At 45.6% G+C, this 25529-nt stretch overlaps 2 protein-coding genes across 2 annotated transcripts; one reads left to right on the top strand and one right to left on the bottom strand.

The window, feature by feature from the left end:
- Window positions 1-8772: 8772 nt before the first annotated feature.
- Window positions 8773-14195, top strand: LOC119277415 (protein FATTY ACID EXPORT 3, chloroplastic-like). The gene is made up of 7 exons (XM_037558693.1): window positions 8773-9190; window positions 9607-10003; window positions 10194-10364; window positions 12132-12178; window positions 12279-12316; window positions 13585-13668; window positions 13822-14195. The coding sequence occupies exons 1-6, from the start codon at window positions 8948-8950 to the stop codon at window positions 13664-13666; spliced, it is 978 nt and encodes a 325-aa protein (XP_037414590.1). The 5' UTR covers window positions 8773-8947; the 3' UTR covers window positions 13667-13668; window positions 13822-14195.
- Window positions 14196-14612: 417 nt separating this feature from the next.
- Window positions 14613-15880, bottom strand: LOC119281656 (probable WRKY transcription factor 30). Its single transcript, XM_037562125.1, has 3 exons — window positions 15527-15880; window positions 15300-15407; window positions 14613-15212 (listed from the first exon to the last, which is right to left on the bottom strand). Exons 1-3 carry the CDS (start codon window positions 15787-15789, stop codon window positions 14774-14776), a joined length of 810 nt encoding a protein of 269 aa, XP_037418022.1. The 5' UTR covers window positions 15790-15880; the 3' UTR covers window positions 14613-14773.
- Window positions 15881-25529: the final 9649 nt, after the last annotated feature.

Below are 25529 nucleotides of genomic sequence, written 5' to 3'. Positions count from 1 at the left end.
GTAGTCTAATCACCCCCCCCCCTCTAGACTTACTTCAAGGTCCTACACAAGGCATAGGCTCACCATCATAGAAGGATGATCGAGTCTCCGGGAACCTCAAATCTGCAGCCAAACTCATCCTCTTGAATCTATATTCATACTCACAGTTTTGGTTTTGCAGGTCATAGATCTGGGCTTGGAGGTGCTTGATTTTCTCTTGCAGCTTGAAGACGGTCTCCCCAATGACCTTGGCATCCAGCTTGTGGTTGTTGGTGAACTCCTTGATCATCATCTGGTTGGTGTTGAGTCCACGCTCCACCATCCCTTGGCACTTGAAAACTTGTTACTCCATGGCTTCGAGCTTTGTCTCCACGCTTTCAGTACGCCTTGGTCCCTCCACATCGCGGATGTGCAGCACCCCCTCACGCATATCAATGGTTTGAGGGTGTTGTAGAACCTCCGTGAGATAAGGGTTGATAACCCTCTCGAAAAACTTGTCCTTGGGAGTGCTTGGAGACGTCATGATGCTCTAGATCTGTCAGAAAAACAGCTCGAAACGAAAACAGAGGATATTTGTGTGATACAGTGGTCAAAGCCTTCGGGAGATTATATAATGAATTTTTACCGACCAAAATACGTAACGTGCAAGAAAACGAAGTCCAGGAGGCACACGAGGTGGCCACGAGACAGGGGGGCGCGTCCAGGAAGGGTGGGCGCGCCCTCCACCCTCGTGGAGGCCTTGTGTCCTTCCCGGACTACTTATTTCTTTCTAAAATTCTTAAATATTCCAAAACTTATAAAAAATGCCATTAGAATTGTTTTGGAGTCAGTTTACTTACCGTACCACATACCTATTCCTTTTCGGAGTCTGGAACATTCTGGAAAGTGTCCCTTATGTATTCCTCCGGGGTTACGGTTTCAATAATATTAGTTTCAACATTGATAGGATTACCTGAGATATAATGTTTAATTCTTTGACTGTTCACCACCCTCGGACTTGTGCCTTCAAAGTTGTTGATTTTTATGGCACCGGAACAATAGACCTCCTTGATAATGTAAGGACATTCCCATTTAGAGAGAAGTTTTCCTGCAGAAAATCATAAACGAGAGTTGAATAATAACACATAATCACCTACGTTAAACTCACGCTTTTGTAACCTTTTATCATGCCAGCGTTTGACTTTTTCTTTGAATAGCTTGGCATTCTCATAGGCTTGGGTTCTCCATTCATCAAGTGAGCTAATGTCAAATAACCTCTTCTCACCGGCAAGTTTGAAGTCATAGTTGAGCTCTTTAATAGCCCAATATGCTTTATGTTCAAGTTCAGGAGGTAAGTGACAAGCTTTTCCATAAACCATTTTATACGGAGACATACCCATAGGATTTTTGTATGCAGTTATATAGGCCCATAATGCATCATCAAGTTTCTTGGACCAATTCTTTCTAGATCTATTCATAGTCTTTTACAAAATTAATTTGAGCTCTCTATTTCTCAACTCTACTTGACCACTAGACTACGGGTGATAAGGAGATGCGATTCTATGATTAACATCATACTTAGCAAGCATCTTACGGAAAGCACCATGAATAAAATGTGAACCACCATCAGTCATAAGATATCTAGGGACTCCAAACCTCGGAAAAATAACTTCTTTAAGCATTTTAATAGAAGTGTTATGATCAGCACTACTAGTTGGAATAGCTTCTACCCACTTAGTAACGTAATCAACAACAACTAAAATATGTGTGTAACCATTAGAGGCAGGAAAGGGTCCCATATAATCAAAGCCCCAAACATCAAATGGTTCAATAACAAGAGAATAATTCATAGGCATTTCTTGACGTCTACTAATGTCACCAATTCTTTGACATTCATCACAAGATAAGACAAACTTACGAGCATCTTTGAAGAGAGTAGGCCAATAAAAATCGGATTGCAATACCTTATGTGCAGTTCTATCTCCAGCGTGGTGTCCTCCATAGGATTCAGAGTGACACTTGCGTAGGATCTGTTCCTGTTCATGCTCAGGTACACAATGTCTAATAACACCATCTACTCCTTCTTTATAAAGGTGTGGGTCATCCCAGAAGTAATGTCTTAAGTCATAAAAGAACTTTTTCTTTTGCTGGTATGTGAAACTAGGTGGTATAAATTTAGCAAAAATGTAATTAGCATAATCAGCATACCAAGGAGCAGTATGAGAAGCATTAACGACCGCTAATTGTTCATCAGGAAAGCTATCATCAATAGGCAGTGGGTCGTCAAGAACATTCTCTAACCTAGACAAGTTGTCTACAATGGGGTTCTCAGCTCCCTTCCTATCAATAATATGCAAATCAAATTCTTGGAGCAAGAGAACCCATCTAATAAGTCTAGGCTTAGCATCTTTCTTTTCCATAAGATATTTAATAGCAGCATGATCAGTGTGAATAGTAACTTTGGAATCAACAATATAAGGTCTAAACTTATCACATGCAAACACAACTGCTAAGAACTCTTTTTCAGTAGTAGCATAATTTCTCTGGGCAGTATTAAGATTTTTACTAGCATATTGGATAACATTCAATTTCTTATCAACTCTTTGCCCTAGAACATCACCTACAACATAATCACTAGCATCAACATAATTTCAAAGGGTAAATTCCAATCAGGTGGCTGAACAATAGGTGCAGTGATTAAAGCTTTCTTAAGTATTTCAAATGCTTCTACACAATCATCATCAAAGACAAAAGGAATATCTTTTTGCAATAAATTAGTCAGGGGCCTAGAGATTTTAGAAAAGTCCTTAATGAACCTCCTATAAAAACCGACATGACCAAGGAAACTTCTTATACCTTTTATGTCCTTGGGACATGTCATCTTTTCAATAGCATCAACTTTAGCTTTATCAACTTCAATACCTCTCTCAGAAATCTTATGCCCCAAGACAATGCCTTCATTAACCATAAAGTGGCACTTTTTCCAATTCAAGACGAGACTAGTGTCTTCACATCTCTGCAAAACTCAATCAAGGTTGCTCAAGCAATCATCAAAAGAGGATCCATAGACGGAGAAATCATCCATGAATACCTCACAAATCTTTTCACAAAAGTCAGAGAATATAGCCATCATACATCTTTGGAAGGTAGCAGGTGCATTACATAAACCAAAAGGCATACGTCTATAAGCATAAGTACCGAAAGGGCAAGTAAAAGTAGTTTTAGATTGATCCTTCGCTGATACAGGTATTTGAGAGAAACCAGAATAACCATCTAGGAAGCAGAAATGTGTGTGTTTGGACAATCTTTCTAGCATTTGATCAATAAAAGGTAAAGGGTAATGATCTTTCTTAGTAGCTTTATTTAATTTACGGAAATCAATTACCATCCTATAACCTATAATAATTCTTTGCGGGATCAATTCATCTTTATCATTAGGAACAACGGTAATACCTCCCTTTTTAGGAACACAATGGACATGGCTTACCCAATCACTATCAGCAACGGGATAAATTATACCTGCGTCAAGGAGCTTTAGTATCTCCTTTCTTACCACTTCTTTCATCTTAGGATTCAGTCGTCGTTGAGGATCTCTAACTAGTTTGGCATCGTCCTCCAAATTAATTTTGTGTTGGCATAACATGGGACTAATGCCCTTGAGATCATCCAGAGTATATCCAATAGCAGCACGGTGCTTCTTCAGAGTTTTCAATAATCTTTCTTCTTCTTGCTCTGAAAGGTTAGCACTAATAATAACAGGATATATTTTCTTTTCATCAAGGTAAGCATACTTAAGATTATCTGGTAATGGTTTGAGTTCAAACACGGGATCACCCTTGGGTGGAGGGGGATCCCCTAGAATTTCAACGGGTAGGTTGTGTTTCAGCATAGGTTCCTATTGAAGGAACACTTCATCTATTTCCCTTCTTTCCTTCATAAACATATCATTTTCATGGTCTAGCAAATATTGTTCTAATGGATTAGTAGGAGGCACGACAATAGAAGCAAGACCAATAATCTCATCCTTACTAGTTGATTCTCTATCACGAGGTTGTCTACGAAACTTAGCAAAATTAAACTCATGAGACATACCCTCTAAGCCAATTGTAACAGTATCCTTTTCACAATCAATCTTAGCATTAACTGTATTCAAGAAGGGTCTACCAAAATAATGGGACAAAAGTCATCTTGTGGGGAACTAAGAACAAGAAAATCAGCAGGATATTTAACCTTACCACACAAGACTTCAACATCTCTAACAATCCCAATTGGTGAAATAGTATCTCTATTGGTAAGTTTGATAGTAACATCAATACCTTCCAATTCAACGGGTGCAATATCATGCATAATTTCTTTATATAAGTCATAGGGTATTACACTAGCACTAGCACCCATATCACATAAGCCATGATAACAATGATCTCCTATTTTAACAGAAATAACAGGCATGCCTACCACAAGTCTATGTATCTTAGTATCTGGTCTAACAATATTAGCAGTCTCTCCACAGAAATAAATAACATTCCCATCTAAATCATCATCCAAGAGATCTTTAACCATAGAAATACTAGGTTCAACTTTGATTTGCTCAAGAGGTGTATAAGTCCTACTATTACTCTTACGGACAACAGTCAAAGTTTTAGCATGATCCTTTATCCTAACAGGAAAAGGAGGTTTCTCAACATAAGTAGTAGGAACAATAGGATCACTATAAGTGACAGTCTTTTCTTCAACTGTAATAGGTGCAACTACTTTTACTTCAATGGGAGGATTATATTTAAACCACTTCTCCTTAGGGAGATCAACGTGAGTAGCAAAAGATTCACAGAAAGAAGCTACTATCTCAGAGTCAAGTCCATATTTAGCGCTAAATCCACGAAAAGTATCGGTATTCATAAAAGATTTAACACAATTAAACTTAGGTGTCATACCTGACTCCTTACCATCATCGGAACCCCAACCTTCAGAGTTGCTTTTAATTCTTTCCAATAAGTCCCATTTGAATTCAGTAGTCTTCAACATATAAGAACCAGCACAGGAAGTATCAAGCATGTTGCGATCATTGAGAGAAAGCCGATCATAAATGTTTTGAATAATCATTTCTCTGAAGAGCTCATGATTGGGGCATGAATATAACATTAACTTAAGCCTCCGCCAAGCTTGAGCAATGCTTTCTCCTTTGCGAGGCCGGAAATTATATATGTAATTACGATCACGATGAACAAGATGCACAGGATAAAATTTCTGGTGAAATTCCAACTTCAATCATTTATAATTCCAAGATCTCGTATCATCAAATAGACAATACCATGTCAATGCATCTCCCTTCAAAGATAAAGGGAAGACATTCCTTTTGACAACATCATCGGGAATACCTGCAAGCTTAAATAATCCATAAACTTCATCCACAAAGATAAGGTGTAAATCGGGATGTAATGTTCCATCTCCTGCAAAGGGATTAGCTAGCAGTTTCTCTATCATACCCGAAGGAATCTCAAAGTAAATATTTTCAATAGGTTTAGTAGGTTGAGGAGAAACTCTTTGCTCTTCTGGTCGGGGTGAAGATACCCCGAACAAGCCCCTCAAAGGATTAGTTTCCATAGTAATAAGTGAGAGAAAATTTCAGCACACTATATAAATGTTTCCTTACCAAGTTCCACTCACCAAAAGCGCTACGCTCCCCGGCAACGGCGCCAGAAAAGAGTCTTGATGACCCAAAAGTATAGGGGATCTATCGTAGTTGTTTTGATAAGTAAGAGTGTCGAACCCAACGAGGAGCAGAAGGAAATGACAAGCGGTTTTCAGTAAGGTTTTCTCTGCAAGCACTGAAATTGTAGGTAACATATAGTTTTGTGATAAGATAAATTGTAACGACTAACAAGCAATGAAAGTAAATAAAGTGCAGCAAGGTGGCCCAATCCTTTTTGTAGCAAAGGACAAGCCTGGACAATTTCTTATAATGAGAAAAGAGCTCCAGAGGACACATGGGAATTATCATCAAGCTAGTTTTCATCACGCTCATATGATTCGCGTTCGGTACTTTGATAATTTGATATGTGGGTGGACCGGTGCTTGGGTACTGCCCTTACTTGGACAAGCATCCCACTTATGATTAACCCCTATTGCAAGCATCCGCAACTACAAAAGAAGTATTAAGGTAAACCTAACCAAAACATTAGACATATGGATCCAAATCAGCCCCTTACGAAGCAACGCATAAACTAGGGTTTAAGCTTCTGCCACTCTAGCAACCCATCATCTACTTATTACTTCCCAATGCCTTCCTCTAGGCCCAAATAATGGTGAAGTGTCATGTAGTCGACGTTCACATAACACCACTAGAGGAAAGACAATATACATCTCATCAAAATATCGAACGAATACCAAATTCACATGACTACTAATAGCAAGACTTCACCCATGTCCTCAGGAACAAACGAAACTACTCACAAAGCATATTCATATTCATAATCAGAGGAGTAATAATATGCATTAAGGATCTGAACATATGATCTTCCACCAAGTAAACCAATTAGCATCAACTACAAGGAGTAATCAACACTACTAGCAACCCACATGTACCAATTTGTGGTTTTGATACAAGATTGGATACAAGAGATGAACTAGGATTTTGAGAGGAGATGGTGCTGGTGAAGATGTTGATGGAGATTGACCCCCTCCCGATGAGAGGATCGTTGGTGATGACGATGGTGATGATTTGCCCCTCCCGGAGTGAAGTTTCCCCAGCAGAACAGCTCTGCCGGAGCTCTAGATTGGTTCCGCCAAGGTTCCGCCTCGTGGCGGCGGAGTTTCGTCCCGTAAGTTTGCCTCTGATTTTTTCTAGGGTAAAAGCCTTCATATAGCAGAAGATGGACACCGAAGGGCCACCAGGGGGCCCAGGAGATAGGGGGCGCGCCCAGTAGGGGTGGGCGCGCCCCCACCCTCCTGGCCAGGGTGTGGGCCCCCTCTGGTGTTTCTTTCACTCAATAATTCTTATTAATTTCAAAAATAAGTTCCGTGGAGTTTCATGATTTTTGGAGCCGTGCAGAATAGGTTTCTAATGTTTGCTCCTTTTCCAGCCAGAATTCCAGCTGCCGGCATTCCCCCTCTTCATGGTAAACCTTGTAAAATAAGAGAGAATAGCCATAAGTATTGATATATAATGTGTAATAACAGCCCATAATGCAATAAATATTGATATAAAAGCATGATGAAAAATGGACGTATCAGGCCCCTCGTGTGACCTGACCAAGATAAGCATGGCCAGACAAGGATTATGAGATAATCCGATTGTGATCAGCATCACTGTAATGAGAAAGAGGTCGGGCTAGCACAAGGATGACAGACTCGCCTTGAGCCCAACAACATATATCGTGTGGCAAGGGAACCGAAGTGTGATGTACAGGTTCGCCTAACCAGCTTCATCGGACACTTGGAGTCAGCATGCTTTGCTAGAGGCCGCTACCGACTAGTCGAGCCAGATGTGATTTGACTTCTGACCAAGTGAACGAGAACCTAAGGGGTCGCGCACTTAAGGGAAGGAACCAGTGAGGCTGGATCCGACTCCACGAGTCAGATGTGATCCTACTCGGACTCGGATCCAGACCGAACAGACTTTTGGCTTGAGGATCCGTGTGAGGCCCAAGTGTTGAGCCCACGACAGATGCCTATATAAAGTGGAGGTGCGGCACACTCTTTGGTTGATCGCTTCGGCGCCGTCACTAGGGCTTTGCATGTGTTGCAAGTAGCCACCTCCACTTGCCGCCGACTGTGTGATCGGACCTAACAGTCCGCCGCACGGTGTTCCTCCTGCACGTGCGGATATCGTTAGAGGCGGTGCGCTTGCGCCGCTCCGGCGAACCTGTACGTGAGATCTGACGACCGGCTGTTCGAGGAAGATCAGACGAGAAGGAGACGACTCCGAAGACGCGCTGCCTCAACTCTACTTTCGCTGCACGACACTGCGCGTCTAGTGGTAACGATATGTGATCCTACCGTAGAACCCAAAAGTTGACAATACAATATACTGGGGGTGGCTCGTCGGCTGGGAAGCCTGACACTGGGTTGGCCTCCGGCCCAGGAGGCTTGGCGGCATCCCTAGCCCATCGATCAATCCAGGGCCCAGCTTTAGGACGAAACATGATCTTGGCGCGCAAGCCACGAAGCTCCTGTGGCGAGGTCGATTAGGGCCCTTGTAAAACCCTAGCTCTCGCCCCTTTTATAAGGCGAGGCCAAGTGTAGGTCGACGCCTTCTGCTCAATAGCTCATACATCGTTCGGGAGCCCTTGCTCGAGTCCTCCCCCCTATGTATTAAAATGACATGATATAATCGACGACGAAACCCACCGAGACTGCCGACATTTTTGATCACCTATCGCAGATGGTTTTGGCCATCTCTAGTACATACGGTTAGACCGTCCGATCTCGTGATCCGTATCACTGCATATATGTTTCATCAATTACAGTTTGATTACCTACCGATAACTTTACACTCCATATTACACGTGTTCGATGCAAACACACAACTCTTCGTAACTCAAACCGCTCTCGCATTCGACACAAATTTGGGCACAAATCTATGTACACAAATTTGGGCACAAATCCATGTACCAATATCAAGTGTGAGATTTACAATCACCCCCTAGTTGAACGTTGGATGGACGACATGTCTCCTCGGATCTCAATCTCACTTCAGCACCCTGCTGCCTGCTTACGAAAGCCGAAAAGGAAAAAGAAACGAATCTGTAGCAAAATCCCCGCAGCGGTCAAGCACCACGCAAACGCAACGGAACCAAGCACAACAGCACGCGAGCCCCCGTCCCCCACCGATTCTCCAAAACAAAAGCCCCGAAGAAACCCCACCAAACTCCTCCATCCTCCGCTCCCATTTCCTTCGTGCCGTCCGCCTCCGCCGTCTCGTCTGCCACCCCTCGCCACCCCCTCTCCTCCCCAAGGAGCGCAGCCGCGGAGCCCCTCGCCCCCGTCTCCCATGGCGGCCTCTCTCCTCCACGCAGCCGCCTCCTCCCCGCTCGCGGGCCCCTACCCGGCCGCCCGCGCGGCCTTCCGCCCCCTCGCTTCCTCCCCATTCCTGCGCCTCGCGCGCTCCTCTCCCGACCGCCGTGCCCGACTGGACTTCCCGCTCCGGGCGCTCTCGGGTGGCGCTCGCCTCTCCACCGGAGTGGCCGCCCTCCGTCCTCGCCGCTTCGTCGCCGCCCTCGCGGGGGAGGAACCGGTGAGTGCCCGCCCTGTCCGAGATCCTTGCGCTGGTTTTCTGTTTCCAGTGCTGATGCCCCGTTTTGACTTCTGAGGCGTGTTCCTTCCGCCCCTGCCTATCTGATCTGCTAGGTTGTAGTTGGTCACCTCACCCGCATTTCTATTTATTTTATTTTCCTCGCGCGATGCACGGGCTGAAATAATCGCTGCCCGCCTTTACAATTTTCGCTTCGTGGAGTCCACTGAGGATAATGCGCGGGTATATTCTTTTCGTGCCATCTTCGTTGTGCCAAACGGGAAATATTTGCAGCGGTGTTTCTGTCAATGCATCGAGGTCTTTTGACGATTTAATTGTGCTAGAATACGATATTCCATGGCTGAACTGTGATGTAAAATTATGCCAAGTTTACAAGTTATTTTGTCTGCTGAATTCAGATGAGTTCAGAATTGGGTGATGACAAGGAAAAGGAAACGGAAAAGATCGAAATAGAGCCTGAGGAGGCCCAGGAAGTGTGGAGGGAAATGCTCAAGCAGTTCAAGGCCGAGGCCATCCGAATGCAGGCCCTGACAACGCAGGCATACGATGTCTACTCCAAGAGGGCGAGGGAGGTGCTGTTAGAGGCCTCAGAGAAGCTAAGGATCCAGGCAGATAAAGCACAAAAGGACCTGACCATTATCGCTGCAGAGGTTGGTGAGGAGGGGCAGGAATATCTACAGCTGGCAGCTAAGAACTCCCCAGATTCAATCAAGGATATCACCGAGACAATCAATGCAGTTGGCAACCTCAATGGGCCATCAGAGTATAAGGATTATCATGTCGGCATTTCATTTGGTACGTAAAGGCATTATGTTGGTAGCATTTCCAGTTATCTAAGTAATACTCATGCTGCAAGTTGACGAACATGTGACTCATTTAGGAAATGTCTTTGTTAGATCATCAGTTGTATAGGCAGCTTGGTGCTGCCTTGCTATGTAAGGGTTGCAATTGAATAGTATTCATAGAACTTTATTATTTCTTGTAGGTACCTTTCTTACTGTAGGAGGTTTCCTGAACTTCATGCTAACTGGAAGTACATCTGCAATTCGCTTTGGCTTTGTTCTTGGCTTTGCACTATTGGCTCTGGGTATCTCAAGTTTGAGATCACAAAGAGCAGGCGGTCGTCAGCCTCGTCTTCTGCTGAAAGGGCAAGCTGGTTAGTTCATTTCTTCTCACATTATTTTCCTTGCTTGATTTTATTTCCCCCTATTTCATGATTGAAGTGGCATTGGCATAGCTAATTCTGCCAGTATGTATTATGTGTATACTTATGTGACATGGTTTTAATGTTGGCAAAGTTAAGAAAAACAGAATGAAAGAAAAGAGAAGTAAAATAGGAGTACATTTGTTTGTGATGTATTGAGTTCAGAAGATTGCTCTTCAACTGATCTATTTGTTTTGTCTATCTAGGAGTTTTATGTTTTTGTGCTTATTTGCATTTGTTGAGTGAGGTGATATGTATCAGTTTTTGTTATGCATACTATCAGACCCATCACAATTCTGCTGAGAGCAAATAGGTGACTGCTTCCAGCTATTAATTCTATGGGTATTGCAAAATAGCTTTGGACTTCCGTGCGAATTGAAGAATATTTTCATCAGGCTTCTCATGTCCTCTATCTAAATTTGACAGCTTCCAATAAAATACAATCAGATTAGTTAAAAGTAAATCAACAGGAATCCAGTATTCCAGCATGATATTGTTTGCAACTATAACTCCTTTGATCCAGAGGAAATCCATGGGATTTTTTAAGGATTTGGATCCTTAGGATTTTTTTTCCTACGGTGGTCCTTTGATTCTCAGTATTGGAATCCTTAGGAATTTTTCCATAGGATTCATTTGTACTACATTTTAGAGGAAAATTTCCATCCACTCAAACCTCTTGGTAGAATTTCTTTGTTTTTTCTGTGCTATCAGACACTCTCCAATTCAAATTCCTGTAGTCTGCTAATCCTGTAGGATACAAGAGGGCATGACACTCTATTCCTGCATTTTTTCTATTCCTGCATTTTGCGAATACTGTGAATCAAAGAGGCCCTAAATATATCTGGATTTCAGTTTTTTCTGTTGAAATGGATTTTAAGAATTGTTTTTGTTATTTCTGCAAACTTGACCGATCATTGTTGCTTATGCGTCAACAGTTAACTTTGATAATTGGTCCATGCAAAAAAGAAGATTTCACTACTTATTTTGACATTTTCCATAGTACAATAAAATTGTTTTTGCTGTCTACTGGAGCTGATGTTCAGTTCAGTCATGATAGTAAATATATTTGAAAGGCAAATACCAAATGAAACACAACCAAGTGTAAAGAAAGCCACATGTAACTTTTCTTTTCTGAAGTTGTCAAACAATGCTGTAAACATAGAGTAGGTGGTATCTTATGGCCACATGCAATTTTGGTGTTAAAATTGATCACTTCTGAAAGATCTGAAGAAAAGAAAAATTCTGCATGTACAGTGACTAGTGTTTTTCATGCAGATTTTTTTTTAATCTTGAGGATGTGATTCTGTTTGATCTTGATTTCTCTTTTTTTACACGACTATGGGTGCTGCGGCTATATCCACTATTATTTTGAGATTGTCTGGGAGTTTCCACACATAGCACACATCGAGTTTAGACTCAAGTTGAGTTCCATAACACATACAAATATTGGACATATATTAATGATGGAGTTTAGACTCAAGTTGAGCCTCCAAGGTTTCAACTGTTCAGATTGATAATGCAATGCACTTCTTGTATGATTCATATATCTGTTTATTTGTATTGACTTGTATTTGACTGTGTAACACTAGCGAGGCTCAATTTCTAGTTGCACATTGAGTAAGTCTCAAGATGAAGTTATCAGTTGACCTCTGATAAGTTATTGGTTTGTTTCCTTTAATAACTTGCAAAATTCCAACATACTTGACTTGTGGAATGCAGCTATTGCAAGCGTTATCTTCTTCAAGGACTTGTCAGTTTTCTTCAGGGTAGGTTTCTAATTTGGCTCAAATTGTATTACTACTGTGATAGCTTTCACCTCTGCCATTTAGCAATGCCAGGATTTAATTGAATTTTGTGTATGTGCAGTATGGGTGGTTTCCAAATGTTTTCGCGGTCCTTCTCAGGTCAGTACACATTTAATCCTTGTACTTGCTAGGAATACTTTCATTCTAGAATCAGAAAAACATATAGTGATATATAAACAGTTATTGTCATGAACTACGTCGCTTCCTTGCATGTTTATGTTCCTCTACCTGTGCATATATACCTGCAAGACTGCATAAAATGGCTTGTTCCTGTGGCTACAATGGCTCTACACAGTACACAGTTTTTCCTTGGTGGATATTCTCACCTATTTGCAATTTTGCATTCAACCTTTCTGGCAACCGTGCTCCCAATAGACCACCTCTCATTTTTACTGTACTGCCACTGTACCACATAGTTCTTTCCGAAACCATATTAATTACCTCTGCTGCAATCCCCTGACGGGGCAACACTTCTCATTGATCTGTTAGAAATCCTATTTTTTCCCCTTCTTCTGTTAGTACCACCTTTCAGTAGTTTTATAGTGTTATACTTGTAAGGTGTGAACAAGAAGCTGATGATTACTAAAGGCTAAACTGGTGAATACATCATTTTCATCTTTTTGTCGCCCTTGACTCCTTGAGTTTGCCTACTACACTTTGAATGTGTCTTATAGTGCAAGACTTGCACCATTATCAACCCAAATGTGATGAATGTTTCCTTTAAACAGAAGGATGGAACTAGTGGAAGTATCTATCACATAGTTGATGTCAAGCATTAGACATATTGCTGTCAAGTAATACTTGTTGGACATGTACTAGCCCCCCATCAACTAAAAGTCTAAAATGTCTGGTAGCTCTAGTTCTTCCTCTAGTTCCCCCTAAAAAACGTGTTAAGGGGTGAAGTTCCTTCCCTTAACTGTACGTTGTTAGGTAGAAATGTGACACCCTGCGGATCGGACGAGGGTTGGCGAGCTCCTCTAGTTCCCCAATTTTGGCGCTTTGGACATTCACATGCTCTTCAAAGCACAATGACCCATAATTTCTATTCTGTTCTATTTGTTGAATCTAATAATGCTATGATACTATGGAAGTACTTTCTAGACAATTCAGCACATATGATTGCCCAATCTAAATATATTAAAACATTGAAGGTTAAAGTTTGACACCTATGTCAAAAAAAATCAGCATTTTGTGAACTTGCAGGCGGCCTGATTTTTTTGGAGATTTTTTTTCAGCAATTAAGTTGGCAATCTGTGTACTTCATTTAGAGAACACTTTATGCTTGTTTGCAAAGGCCACTAGGGCTATTTTGAGTTGGACCACGAAAAACATGCACAATATTTATATATTTTTTATTCGTGCTGCAGTGGAATGGTGGCGACCTTTTACATTCATCGCATTGTGACTGGTGGCCACAAAGGTCGCGCGGAGAGCAGTTCAGATAACTAATGGTAACACCTCACTTGTTTCACCTAAAGATCCTTTTGTATAAACCAGTGTATGTTGTATAGTATATGCACTTGGATACTGAACTAGCTAAACCATATGTGCCTTAAATGATTGAACTAAATTGCTCTATATCTCACGGCACAACACTTCTCTAGGTTATACAACACACTTGGATGAATCATATTGTCCGCGGAAACTTGGGTTCTGAAGATTGATGGCGACCCTTCGCCTTAAGGTTTCCTTCTTTCATCAGCCTTCAACTCAGGCACACTCTGTGGTGTCTCTGAACTCTTAAGTGGTTCTATACAGTGATACCTGGACTCACAAGACTTGCCTCGCATACTCGCCCCTCACCTTTGTTCCTTTCCTCGTGTAATATAGATGCTGCCCCATAAGCAGAATAAGGAATGGCCCTTGAAGGTCTCTAGTATGTATCAATCTGTTCATCATTTATGTTGTTTATTTATGCAACGTAGTTGTAACACATTGAATATCCAGTGAAATCCCAAAAATCGGTCTGTCTCACTCAGTATGTTGCTGTTTGGCCCGAGGGCAACAATTTGGGCCCAGTTCTTTTACCAGAATCTGGGGATTCTCCCAGAATCCGACCCCTACCCAGCTTCTCCCAGAATCTTTGAGCCCCCTTTGTTCTACAATCCTGTCTAGTTACGGTCTAATTAGACAGGATTGTAGAACAAATGGGGCTCAAAGATTCTGGGAGAAGCTGGGTAGGGGGCGGATTCTGGGAGAATCCCCAGATTCTGGCAAAAGAACTGGGCCTTGGAGTGAAGGCCACATTCTATCTTTTGTTTGCTTACTGTTTGTTACTACTAGATTGTATTGTACTGTATTTACTTATGCCGAGTTTGTCAATTTGTTTAACCATCTGATTAACTACTACCTTTGGTGAACAAACGCTTAGTATTGCAACCAATTTGATTAGCCAACTCTACATCACAACCTCTTGCAGCCGGAACCTCTCACCCACCCACGTACATTATCACTACTCATTAGTCACACTGCGACAGCCGATGTACTCCAGATCTGTCCACTAAACAGTGCACAGGTCGTGTCGCACGTTCGCTGAGGCAGGCAATCTACTGTGCTCTAGTGAAGCAGATCGCCGAATCTGAGCGAGTTGACGACGGTCTCCCACTCCCAGTCGAAGTTGCCATCGAGGAACCCCTCGACAGGAGAAGCACCAAGTTCCACCTCGGAGTAGGACGAGGAGGACGACGGCGACGACCATCGCTGCGACGTGTCACGGGGCGCCTCGCCGTGACGCCGCACATCGTGCTCGGCTGCGAGCGACGGCATCAGAGGCGAGCCCCTGTTCCGGTCGACGGCACCGAAGACTCCCCAAGCGTTTGAGCCGGAGTCGACGACAGTAGGAGGCTGTGGCTCCGCCCTCTGCTGAGAGAAGGCGGCTCCGCAGGTGTGCTCGCCGTAGTAGGCGATCACGAACGCCGCGGGCTCCTCCTGCGACCGCTGCACCCGCCGGGTCGCAGCGCAGCCCTCGCCTCTGAACGCGCAGCGGTAGTAGAGCCTGCATGCAACAAAATAGCGTTAGGCTCTGCTCTGATCGACAAGCTTGCCGTTTGTCCGGACCACCAGGGGCATTTCTTGTCCGTACCTCGGGTGGTTGCTTCCGTTGATGTCCTTTTGCCCGTACTTCCTCCACACGAACCCGTCCGCCGTCGTGTCGGCATGGACCTCTCTGTGCGCCTCCGCGCCACGCACCCTGCAAAATCGACGGCAAACCTGTCAGTCAAACGCTCGTGCTTCGTGCAAGGGCAGAGGAATTCAGAATTCTTCCATCCTGGCAAGTAGGAGTACTTAGTAGCGATCGAATTTTCGCACCTTCTTTTGGATGGCATCGCGGCCGCGGGAGGATGGCAGGTCGTGGCGCCAGGGTCCGTCATCTTCCTCTTTTTATCGGAGGCGCCCGCGCTCACCGCGGCGATCACCCGGTCGCAGCACCGGAGGATCTCGGCGGCGAGGGCCTGGTGCTCCGCCCGCACCGGCGGGGACGCCGCCCTGAGCAGGTCCCCGAGGTGCGCCGCGGACTGCTGCCCCATGGTCATCAGCTCCAGCACCACGGCGGTCGGGGTGGCCAGCGCCATGGCGAGAGTCTCTCTGCTGTGCTAGCTTGAACTTCGCACTAGAACTGGACAGTACGTCGTGCACCAACCTTTTTGGCTTTTGGGTGTCGAGCTTGTGAGAGTGCGAATGAATCGGCGGGTCGTGCCATATCGTCGGCAATTTATAGAAACCTAGGACAGGGGAACCAGCTGGGAAGCCGCATGGAAGCGGCCGAAGCTGAGCTCAGCGACGCGACAACTTTTGAAGTCCACTCCGGGAGCCCAGCCCTTCCTCTCTTTCCCTTTGCAGCCGATCCAAGAGGAAGTCAAGAGCCAAGAGATAACTGATAAGCGATAAGGATAATCTATACGTGTCAGGTGAGACAATTGTAATCTGTGTGAGAGATCGAAGCTAGTAGAGATACGCTCAGAGTCCGAGTGAGATCGAAGGCGACGTGTAGTCGTTAAGCGAACCCGTTGCCCTACGCATGTGGTACGTACGTACGCCGTCACATGGGCGACTCGAGCTCACTCTCACGAGTGATTGGGTATCGTGACCTGACGTACGGGGTGATGTACACGGCGTAGCAGTCTAGTCGATCGTGGTCCTAATCAACTCCTGGGAAAACGGAACCCTATACACGCACACACGCGCAGAGAGACGCAAGAAAACTGCAAGTGTCCCTAGATTCGATGGTGGTTGACCCTTGGCACGTGCGTGGTGCCTGCCTGCTCACTCAGCGGCTCTGGATTCGGATTCAGGTTCAGTGCATGTACCGGCAGCGCCAGCTCGCCGTCGGGCCCTAAACAAAAGGATTCAAAGCGGCCGTGTAATTCCTGGACCGGCCGCGTACGTTTGGTTGGTTGGTTGATTGATTGATCCTCTTGCGATTTTCTTTTCGGGGAAGACCCTTTTGCGGATTGAAGCGACGAGCACCAGTATAATACTCCTATTGTTCATGCTCATGTGTGTCTATCTTCAGTTTAGTTGCACCCCGAGCTGATTCAAAGCGAACTTATAAAATGTCGATTGATCCGGCCGGACATGATGAGAACACTGGTAGTACAGTCTTCCCCTAAGTCTAATAGTTCTGTTTTAGTGTTCGAGTCGAACAAGTGATGGCCAGTGATCCACGATGCTCGAGTAGCTAGCGAGATTAGGTTGTTCCTTGCGAAAAACAATGGGGGGTGGTTTCTCACCAGAACTGGCCCGCATGTGCTGCAATAATGCCTGATTTGGATTTCAGAATCTTGATATGATGATCTCCTTCTCTTGGTAGAACGTGAAACTGGCCTCTCACACTCACAGTAGTCACCATTCACCAATGGGCAATGTCCGGCCATCTTCCGTCGGTACGTCCTGGTTTGACATGTCGAAATGTTCGGTCTCGAAAGTTGACATGACACGACTGTTAATCAATTAACTAACTAGCTAAAGAAGCCTCGACAAGTAGTAAGTGCATGAGATTGGCTTCTTTATACTCTGGCGATGCTGGCCTCCTGCCAACGCCAAGTTCTTCCTCTGGCTCGCCTCCATGGATCGCTGCTGGACCGCCGAGCGGCGTGCTCGTCATGGACTTCCGCATGATCCTTTCTGCAAATTCTGCTGCCAAGAGCTCGAGACCATTGATCACCTCCTAGTCCAGTGCGCTTTCTCCAGAATCACATGGCACGAGATCCTCTTTTGGTGCAGACTGGCAACTTCACCCCCAGCCGCCTCGACGAACTTCTACGTCTGATGGTCTGCCACCGCCAATGCCGCCCCACCCAGCCTTCGCAAAGGTGCAAACTCCCTCATTGCCCTAGTCGCCTGGTCCTTATGGAAGCACCACAACGCCGCGGTTGTTCGACAACATTCAGCCGTCAAGCAACGATCTACTGCGCACTATCCGAGACGAGGCTAGCCTGTGGGCCCGCGGCGGTGCCAAAGGCCTAGGACTAATTATCCCCGCAATGTAACTAACTTGTACCGAGGCTGAGCAACCTCTTTCCGTGCTCACTTGCACCCCATGGAACGCCTCCTAGCGCATGTCTGCTGGGGCTGCTCTCTGTAACTCTCTCCTCAACCTATCAATGCAAAGATACGCAACAATGCGTAATCAAGGACCTGTGTGCACGGTACCCTTCTCTTCGAATTGACCTGATTTGTCCGATTATAGAAAAGGTATATCGTATTGACCTGAGACTCGCCACGAATGTGCGAGCAATTTCCTTGGGGTCAACCTCCGCACAGAGGGAAGACCATCCAGATCATGTAATTTCAGAAGGTTCCAAATTCATCATATACGCGAGAACAAACGGCTTAGACTTCCACGCATGGATACAAAAAATGGCGAGGTTTATGTATGTTCCTAGTGGTCAGAGCAAACGACCATCAGAAGTGTATGTATTTTAGAAACTTCCAAAATCATCATATATGCGAAACAAACGGCTTAGATTTCCACGCATGGATACAAATTATGGTCAGGTTGATGTATGTATATGTATGTACCTCAAAGTCTGCGCGCGATTCGCATTTCATGGGTCTCCGCAAGAAAATTGTTCTTAATCTACGTGTTTGACCGATCCAGGTTTGAGGAGTGCGACGCCAAGTACGGAACGTAGGCCTACGTCCTTGTTAATTATACCAGAAAACATACACCAACCGATCGAAGAATTTCTCCCCTGCCTGCGGGTATTTGACCCGAATTCTAGCTAGGGTTTGACAGTAACCTTCTGGAGCTACCATGCCTACTATGCTACCGATCGAGAAAACATATACGCAGTGCGTAACTGCGACTCCCTGTTGATTGGCTTTAGCGGGTTAAAATTAGGGTTAGTATGGTCACGCACACACGCTTCTAGTTGGTGATCGCCGAGCGGGAAAATGACATTACTCGAGGGAAAAGGATTTGCTCGTACCGTCTTTGAAGGGGTCCAAATGGCTGTAAGGCTAACTATGGACCGAAATGCCAACTGTAGCTTCTGAAGGACAACTAACTGATTGGGTAAATTTGCTGTGAACATCACATATAATGTCGTAGTACTATGTGCCTATGTTCTCAGGGCATGTACAATGCATAGCCTCAAGGTGATACCTCGCATGCCATGTAGGATCGGATATGATGTAAAGTAGGTTCGGATAGGGGAGCAGGATCCTCTTCAGGAGGCGGGTGCTTGAAGAGAAAAAACGTGGTCCGGTGACAAAAGCTGAAAAGGTTCGAGTGAAAAGTAGAGATGCATGTGTACTAGAGTCTTTATTTTTTATTTCTTAATGAGGCCCACTAGTGATAACTTGCATTGAAGAGAAAAAAATGAATGTAGATGATTCAAATTACTTTTTATCATGAGGCATATGTATCCATATGCCACCATTATACATGCCCTCATCTCATGGAAGCCGGCCGGCAGCTGGCACATCACATGGATGCGTATGCGCAGTTAACCGATTTGGCAACATGCACGAGATTTCCAGAAGAAAACTCGGGGACCGTTTGGTGAGTGGCTTCATCGACCGAGTTCACGCTGGCATGTGGCATGCCTACTCACCAGATATCTCCATCAGAGACTTGGACAACTCCCATCCTCCGTACACGACCTTCGCTTTGCAGTAAGCCAGTAACTGACGGTCTCATGGTCAAATTATGTAATGTAGGACAAGTATTAAGCGCGTTGCAGGAGCACATGAACATAGCTGTCAACTGTGTATGAGGTAGATCGGCGCTTGGGCAGAATGGTGCATGCATGTATTGTACTCCCTCCGTTTACTTTTGTAAATTGTTTCAGACGACACAAAATAAGCTGTTTTGCACATTGTCTAAAATGTTTTAAGGTCTTATAAATGTGAAGGGAGGGAGTAGCAAGAAGCACGTGCAACACGATTAGTTGAGTGATCGTACTTTGTATACTAGTTACTGGATTGTTACGCTTCGGAATTAATGACCACACTCGGAGGACCCTCGTCTTGTCTCGCTCGCTTCCGGGGGAGGCGAACCCTAGGGCTGCCACATCCAGCCTTCCCTGCCCCCTCCCCCTTCCTCACCGCCGTCATAGGTGACGCAGGGGAGCTGCTGAGCGAAAACTCCACGCTTTGTCGCCAACGAAGGCGACGCTTACTGGCGCCGTTATCTTCTTAAAGATTTCGTCATGGTGTTTCTCTCTGCGTCCGAGTTTCGGGTGAAAATCTTTATCTATTGTAGACTCGGCAACGACGACGCTTGGCGCCATTGTCCGTCCTCGGGGCGTTGTTGTGGAGCTTAGGTGTTATAGGGTTTAGCACGGCGTTGCTCTCAGTTCCTCCTGTGCTCTATTTCGGTAGTGTAGTCGCGTGTGTTCTGCGTGGTCGGGTTATCTTGGGATCAACACTGTATGAGGGTGAACCCATATCCTTGTATCGTTCGGCCGTGTACTCTGTTTGGTTGTTGCTTTATATATAAATCGGGGCGAAAGCCTGTTTCAAGAGGGAATTAATGACCAGAGATCATACGTGTTCAATTATCAAGAGACAGGGGCACATGTGTTGACGCTCAAAAGTGGCACAGTTGCAAAGAATGGCTTGAAGCCAGAGCAAGATGAGGTTGAATTGAATCTTGGAGTTCACCATTGAATACTGCTCTCCGAGATGATGAAAAAATATATAAAGATGGGTCCAAAGTACAAAAACTATGACAAATTTGGAGATGCACATGTTACACCTGTTTATGGCATGGCAGAAAATGTAATTAAGATGACTTCAAATGCAAACTATTGAAATTTTAGGGTGGGCCTAAGGCCCATCTACTTTTTTTAGAAAATCTCCAAGGGCCTGATGACCCACAAGAATAGAGGATCAATCATAGTCATTTTGACAAGTAAGAGTGTCGAACCCAAAGAGAAACAAAAGGATATGACAAGCGGTTTTCAGCAAGGTATTCTCTGCAAGCACTGAAATTATCGGTAACAGATAGTTTGTGTTGAGAAATGTAGTAGAAAACAAAAAAAATTGCACCTACGATCGCCCAAGATCAATATGAAGATGCATAATAAGTTGGGATCATGATCGTTACCATCACCAAGTCGTAGCGAAAGAAGAACGTGTCGGTGTAGATCGTACTTGGAGTCCTGTCGATGAACGATCCCCAGGAACAAACGTAACTACTCACAAAGCATATTCACGTTCATAATCAGAGGAGTATTAATTATCATTAAGGATCTGAACATATGATCTTCCACCAATAAACCAACTAGCATCAACTACAAGGAGTAATCAAAACTACCAGCAAACCACAGGTACCAATCTAAGGTTTTGATATGAAGATCGGATACAAGAGATGAACTAGGGTTTGAGAGGAGATGGTGCTGGTGAAGATGTTGATGGAGATTGACCCACCCCCGATGAGAGGATCGTTGGTGATGACGATGGCTTCGATTTCCCCCTCCCGGAGGGAAGTTTCCCCGGCAGAACAGCTCCACCGAAGCCCTAGATAGGTTCTTCCCAGGTTCCGCCTCGAGATGGCGGTGCTTTGTCCCAAAATCTTCCTTCTGATTTTTTCCAGGTTAAAACACACTATATAGCAGAATATGGGCATCGGGGGCCTGCCAGGTGGCCCACAAGGCAAGGGGGCGCGCCCGGGGGGTAGGGCGCGCTCTCCACCCTTATGGATGGCAGGTGGCCCCCCTCTGGTGCTTTCTTCGCCCAATATTTTTTATTTATTCCAAAATGATTCTTCGTAAAGTTTCAAGAATTTTGGAGTTGTGCAAAATAGGTCTCTAATATTTTCTCCTTTTCCAGTCCAAAATTTTAGCTGCCGGCATTCTCCCTCTTCATGTAAACCTTGTAAAATAAGAGAAAAAAGGCATAAGTATTATGCTATATTGTGTAATAACAGCCCATAATGCAATAAATATCAATACGAAAGCATGTTGCAAAATGGACGTATCAACTCCCCCAAGCTTAGACCTCGCTTGTCCTCAAGTGAAAGCCGGTATCGAAAAATATGTCCACATGTTTAGAGATAGAGGTGTCGATAAAATAAAATACGGACATAAGGGCATCATGATCATCTTTAGAACAACAACATATAATGTCATATAGTTCCTTATGCTAAAGTAAAAATTCGTTCACAAGGTAAAGTATGAATCAGAAACTTTATTCAAAACTAACAAACTATGATCTCAGTCATTGAAGCAATTGCAGTTTATCATAACATCGGACGGAGTCAATTCAAGATCTTTTCAGTAAGTCCACATACTCAACTACCATTTAGGCTTTCACAATTGCTAACACTCACGCCATACTTATGGGTTCAAAGCCTTAGTCGGCCATAGAGAAAGATAGGGGCTTATAGTTTCGCCTCCCAACCATTTACTACAAGGGTAATGTCAACAATACTACTTTATGATAACCTACATCCGAGTGGATATATATATGTGAGTCTCTCCAACACATAGTGCTTGCCAAAAGAAAAAAAAGTGTAAAAAGGAAAGGTGAAGATCACCATGACTCTCGTATAAGGGTAGAAGATAAAAGTAAAAGATAGACCCTTCGCATAGGGAAGCAGAGGTTGTCATGTGCTTTTATGGTTGGATGCACCAAATCTTAATGCAAAAGAACGTCACTTTGTATTGCCACTTGTGATAAATAACTTTATTATGCAGTCCGTCGCTTTTATTTCTTCCATATCACAAGTTCGTATAAAGCTTATTTTCTTCACACTAATAGATTATACATATTTAAAGAGCAATTTTTATTGCTTGCATCGATGACAACTTACTTGAAGGGTCTTACTCAATCCATAGGTAGGTATGGTGGATTCTCATGGCAAAAACTGAGTTTAAGGGGTGTTTGGATGCACAAGTAGTATCTCTATTTGGTGCAAAGAATTTGGCTAGCATGAGAGGGAAGAGCAAGCTCAACATGTTGGAGGATCGATGACAATATAACTTCTATTCAAATATAAGAAAATATAACCTATTATGTTGTCTTCCTTGTCCAACATCAACTTTTTAGCATGTCATATTTTAATGAGTGCTCACAATTACAAAAGATGTCCAAGATAGTATATTTATATGTAAAACTTCTCTTTCTTTATTACTTCCTATTAATTGCAACAATGGCCAAAACTATGTTTGTGAACTCTCAACAACTTTTGTTCATCATACTCTTTATATGTGAAGTCATTACTCTCTATAAGATCAACATATGATCTTCTTATTTCTTTTTATTCTTTATTTTATTTTTATTCCCTCAAGATCATAGCAAGAAAGCAAAGACCTCAACTCAAAACTACTCTTTATTATATAGCTCACGAACTCGATTACATAGATAGATCTCAAAACAAAACTCAAAGCTAGATCATACTGAAAACTTTATTCTACTAGATCAAGATATAACTAGAAGGATTGGACTAAGAAAAACGATAAGAGTAAAGGTGTGATGGAGATACGATACCGGGGCACCTCCCCCAAGCTTGGCAGTTGCCAAGGGGAGTGCCCATACCCATGTAGTTATGTCTCTTTCTTCGGAGGTGGTGATGATGGAGTCATTGATGATGAAGTGGACTTGTCCTTCTTCCTTAGCTTATGCTTGAGAATGGAATTTTCCTCCTTTAGGTCATCGACCTCCTGCTCTAGTATTGTCGGAGTAAATGACCACGGGTAGCCTAACCGGCTCCCTTTGGCCCTCAGAAAAAACAATGGGCCGACGGAGCCTTGAGGCGCCCAAGACGCGGGGCCACCTTCTTCTGGCCGGCTATCGCCTGAGCCGACTAGCGGAAGGCGGCCCGGCTGTAAACAATCTTCGGGGGACGCCACAACAGGGCCGACTATGGCAGGCGACCATGGGCCGCACCCTATAGTCAACTCCCCATAACAGTGGTGAGACGAGGCGGGGCTACAGTGGACCCTGCCACCCTCGAATCTCAGAACAAGCATGGCTACAGTACACCGTACAGGGCGGACATCCCCTATCCGACGAGGCACTGTTGCCATGCAAACCATGATGCCATCCACGACGGGCCGCTTGTACGACCCAGATGCGGCGGGCCCCTTCGGTCAGAGAGACATCCGAAGGCGGCCTGGCCTCCCCTAGCCGGCCTAAGGTCAGGCCGGCTTCCTGCAGCCGGCTTGCCCCCTCCTCGGGGCGCGCGCACCATCAAGCGGACATGACGAGGTAAGGCTACAGTGAGCGCCCGCAAGGTGGCGGCACTGTAGCCATGCTTACCTCGACAAAGCCCTCGTCATCAGAGGTGAGGCGACAGTAACCAGCCCCCGACAAGACCCCCCAAGCGGTGGGGCCGGTAGCCGGCGGGACCCACCAGGCGGCGGGCCCCAGAAGCCGGCGGACGTAGACACTTATAGCTTGGGCCCACGCCCAGGCCGGATTACCATTGTACCCCCAAGGGGTAGGCCTATATAAACCCCCCGGGACACCCATGCAAAGGGTTGGACTCAGATAGTTTTAGCCACCACGTAGAGGGAAGAGAGGAGCTAGCCGTGCCCTTCTTCTTCCTCTCACCGAACAGCTCTAGGAGCAGCTTGTAGCCGCTTATTCATCTAGTGATCATGCGGAGACCCCGCAGAGCAGCAGTAGGGTTGTTATCTCCACGGAGAGCCCCGAAGCTGGGTAAGATTCGCCGGTGTGCATGTCTTCGCCTCATCCCGTTTCCAGGCACCGGCGATGTCTTACTGGCTCCCACAATGATAAGCCATCCGTTGGCATATGTCGCACCTACCACCCGACATTTGGCGCCCACCGTGGGGCCAGGTGCACCTTCGTCCGGAGACCTGCTCTGGACGGGAACCCTCTTCCTCCCCAGCGAGCGTAGCCAGCCTGGCACGCCCGATGGCGCTTGCCCCGATGCGCTGCAAAGCGTCGATGACGCCTGCGCAGCGAGCTGCCTCGCCGATCTTCTTGGCGAGGCTCACATCTCCTACGAGCCCGCATCCAATGCGGGAACAGGCTGCCTTAAGAGCCGCCTCGTCAGCCTCCTCGACCAACTCCACGTCTCCGGCGAGCCTACCGCGGACTTGGAGTCGGTCGGCTCCACCGACCCGATGCTTGTCGATTCTGACACGGCGTCGCTCGACGCCTTCCCCTTCGACGTGATCGTCTTCGACGACCCTCTCCCTCGAGACGACAATGGCGGCAGCACCGTCACCGAAGTGTTTGTCATCAGCCACGGCGCCGCCTCCGATGAGAACGCCCGCGACGCCCTACAGGCCGCATTGCATGACCTGTCCGCCCCCATCCCGGCGGACGCTAACGCTGAGGCACTGGAGGCACGCCGCCTTCCCCTCCTTGCAGTGGGCCAGAAGATAGCCACCATGAGACGCCTCACGGAAGCCCACCAGCGCAAAGTCGACCGCGCCGCCTTCGGCACGCCGCCTCCAGAAGGGCCAAGCCGAGCCGGCGTCGTCAAGAAACGCGGCGCGGCCATCTCTAGCATGCTGGGCGCGGACCGCCCAGTCTACGCCACGCCCCTCAAGAACCTGCGTGCCGCCCAGTCGATCGTTGATGAGCTAAACGGACCGGGGGCCGACGAGCTCCCCTACATGACCAGACGCATCCAGCAGCTGATCGATGCGGCCGCAACATGACATGAAGCCGATGTTCGAGCCGGAAGCCCCCCTCGCCGAGAGCACGACGCGACGTCGCGTACGCCGACTGCGGGTGGCGCCCGTACAAGACAGGAGAAGGAGCCGGCTGCCAGCCGCAACCAGACTCGCATTACCATCGAGCGCGACGTAGAAGGCCACCCCCGAGGAGTGGAGCGACGAGGCGACCTGCCTCCTCCTCCGCCTCGCGGGGAAAGATATCCTACTCC

This window comes from Triticum dicoccoides, chromosome 3B, assembly GCF_002162155.2.
Source record: "Triticum dicoccoides isolate Atlit2015 ecotype Zavitan chromosome 3B, WEW_v2.0, whole genome shotgun sequence".
In the NCBI taxonomy this organism is placed as follows: Eukaryota; Viridiplantae; Streptophyta; class Magnoliopsida; order Poales; family Poaceae; genus Triticum; species Triticum dicoccoides.
The sequence above is the reverse complement of the archived record's forward strand: the minus strand, read 5'-3'. Positions and strand labels throughout refer to the sequence as shown.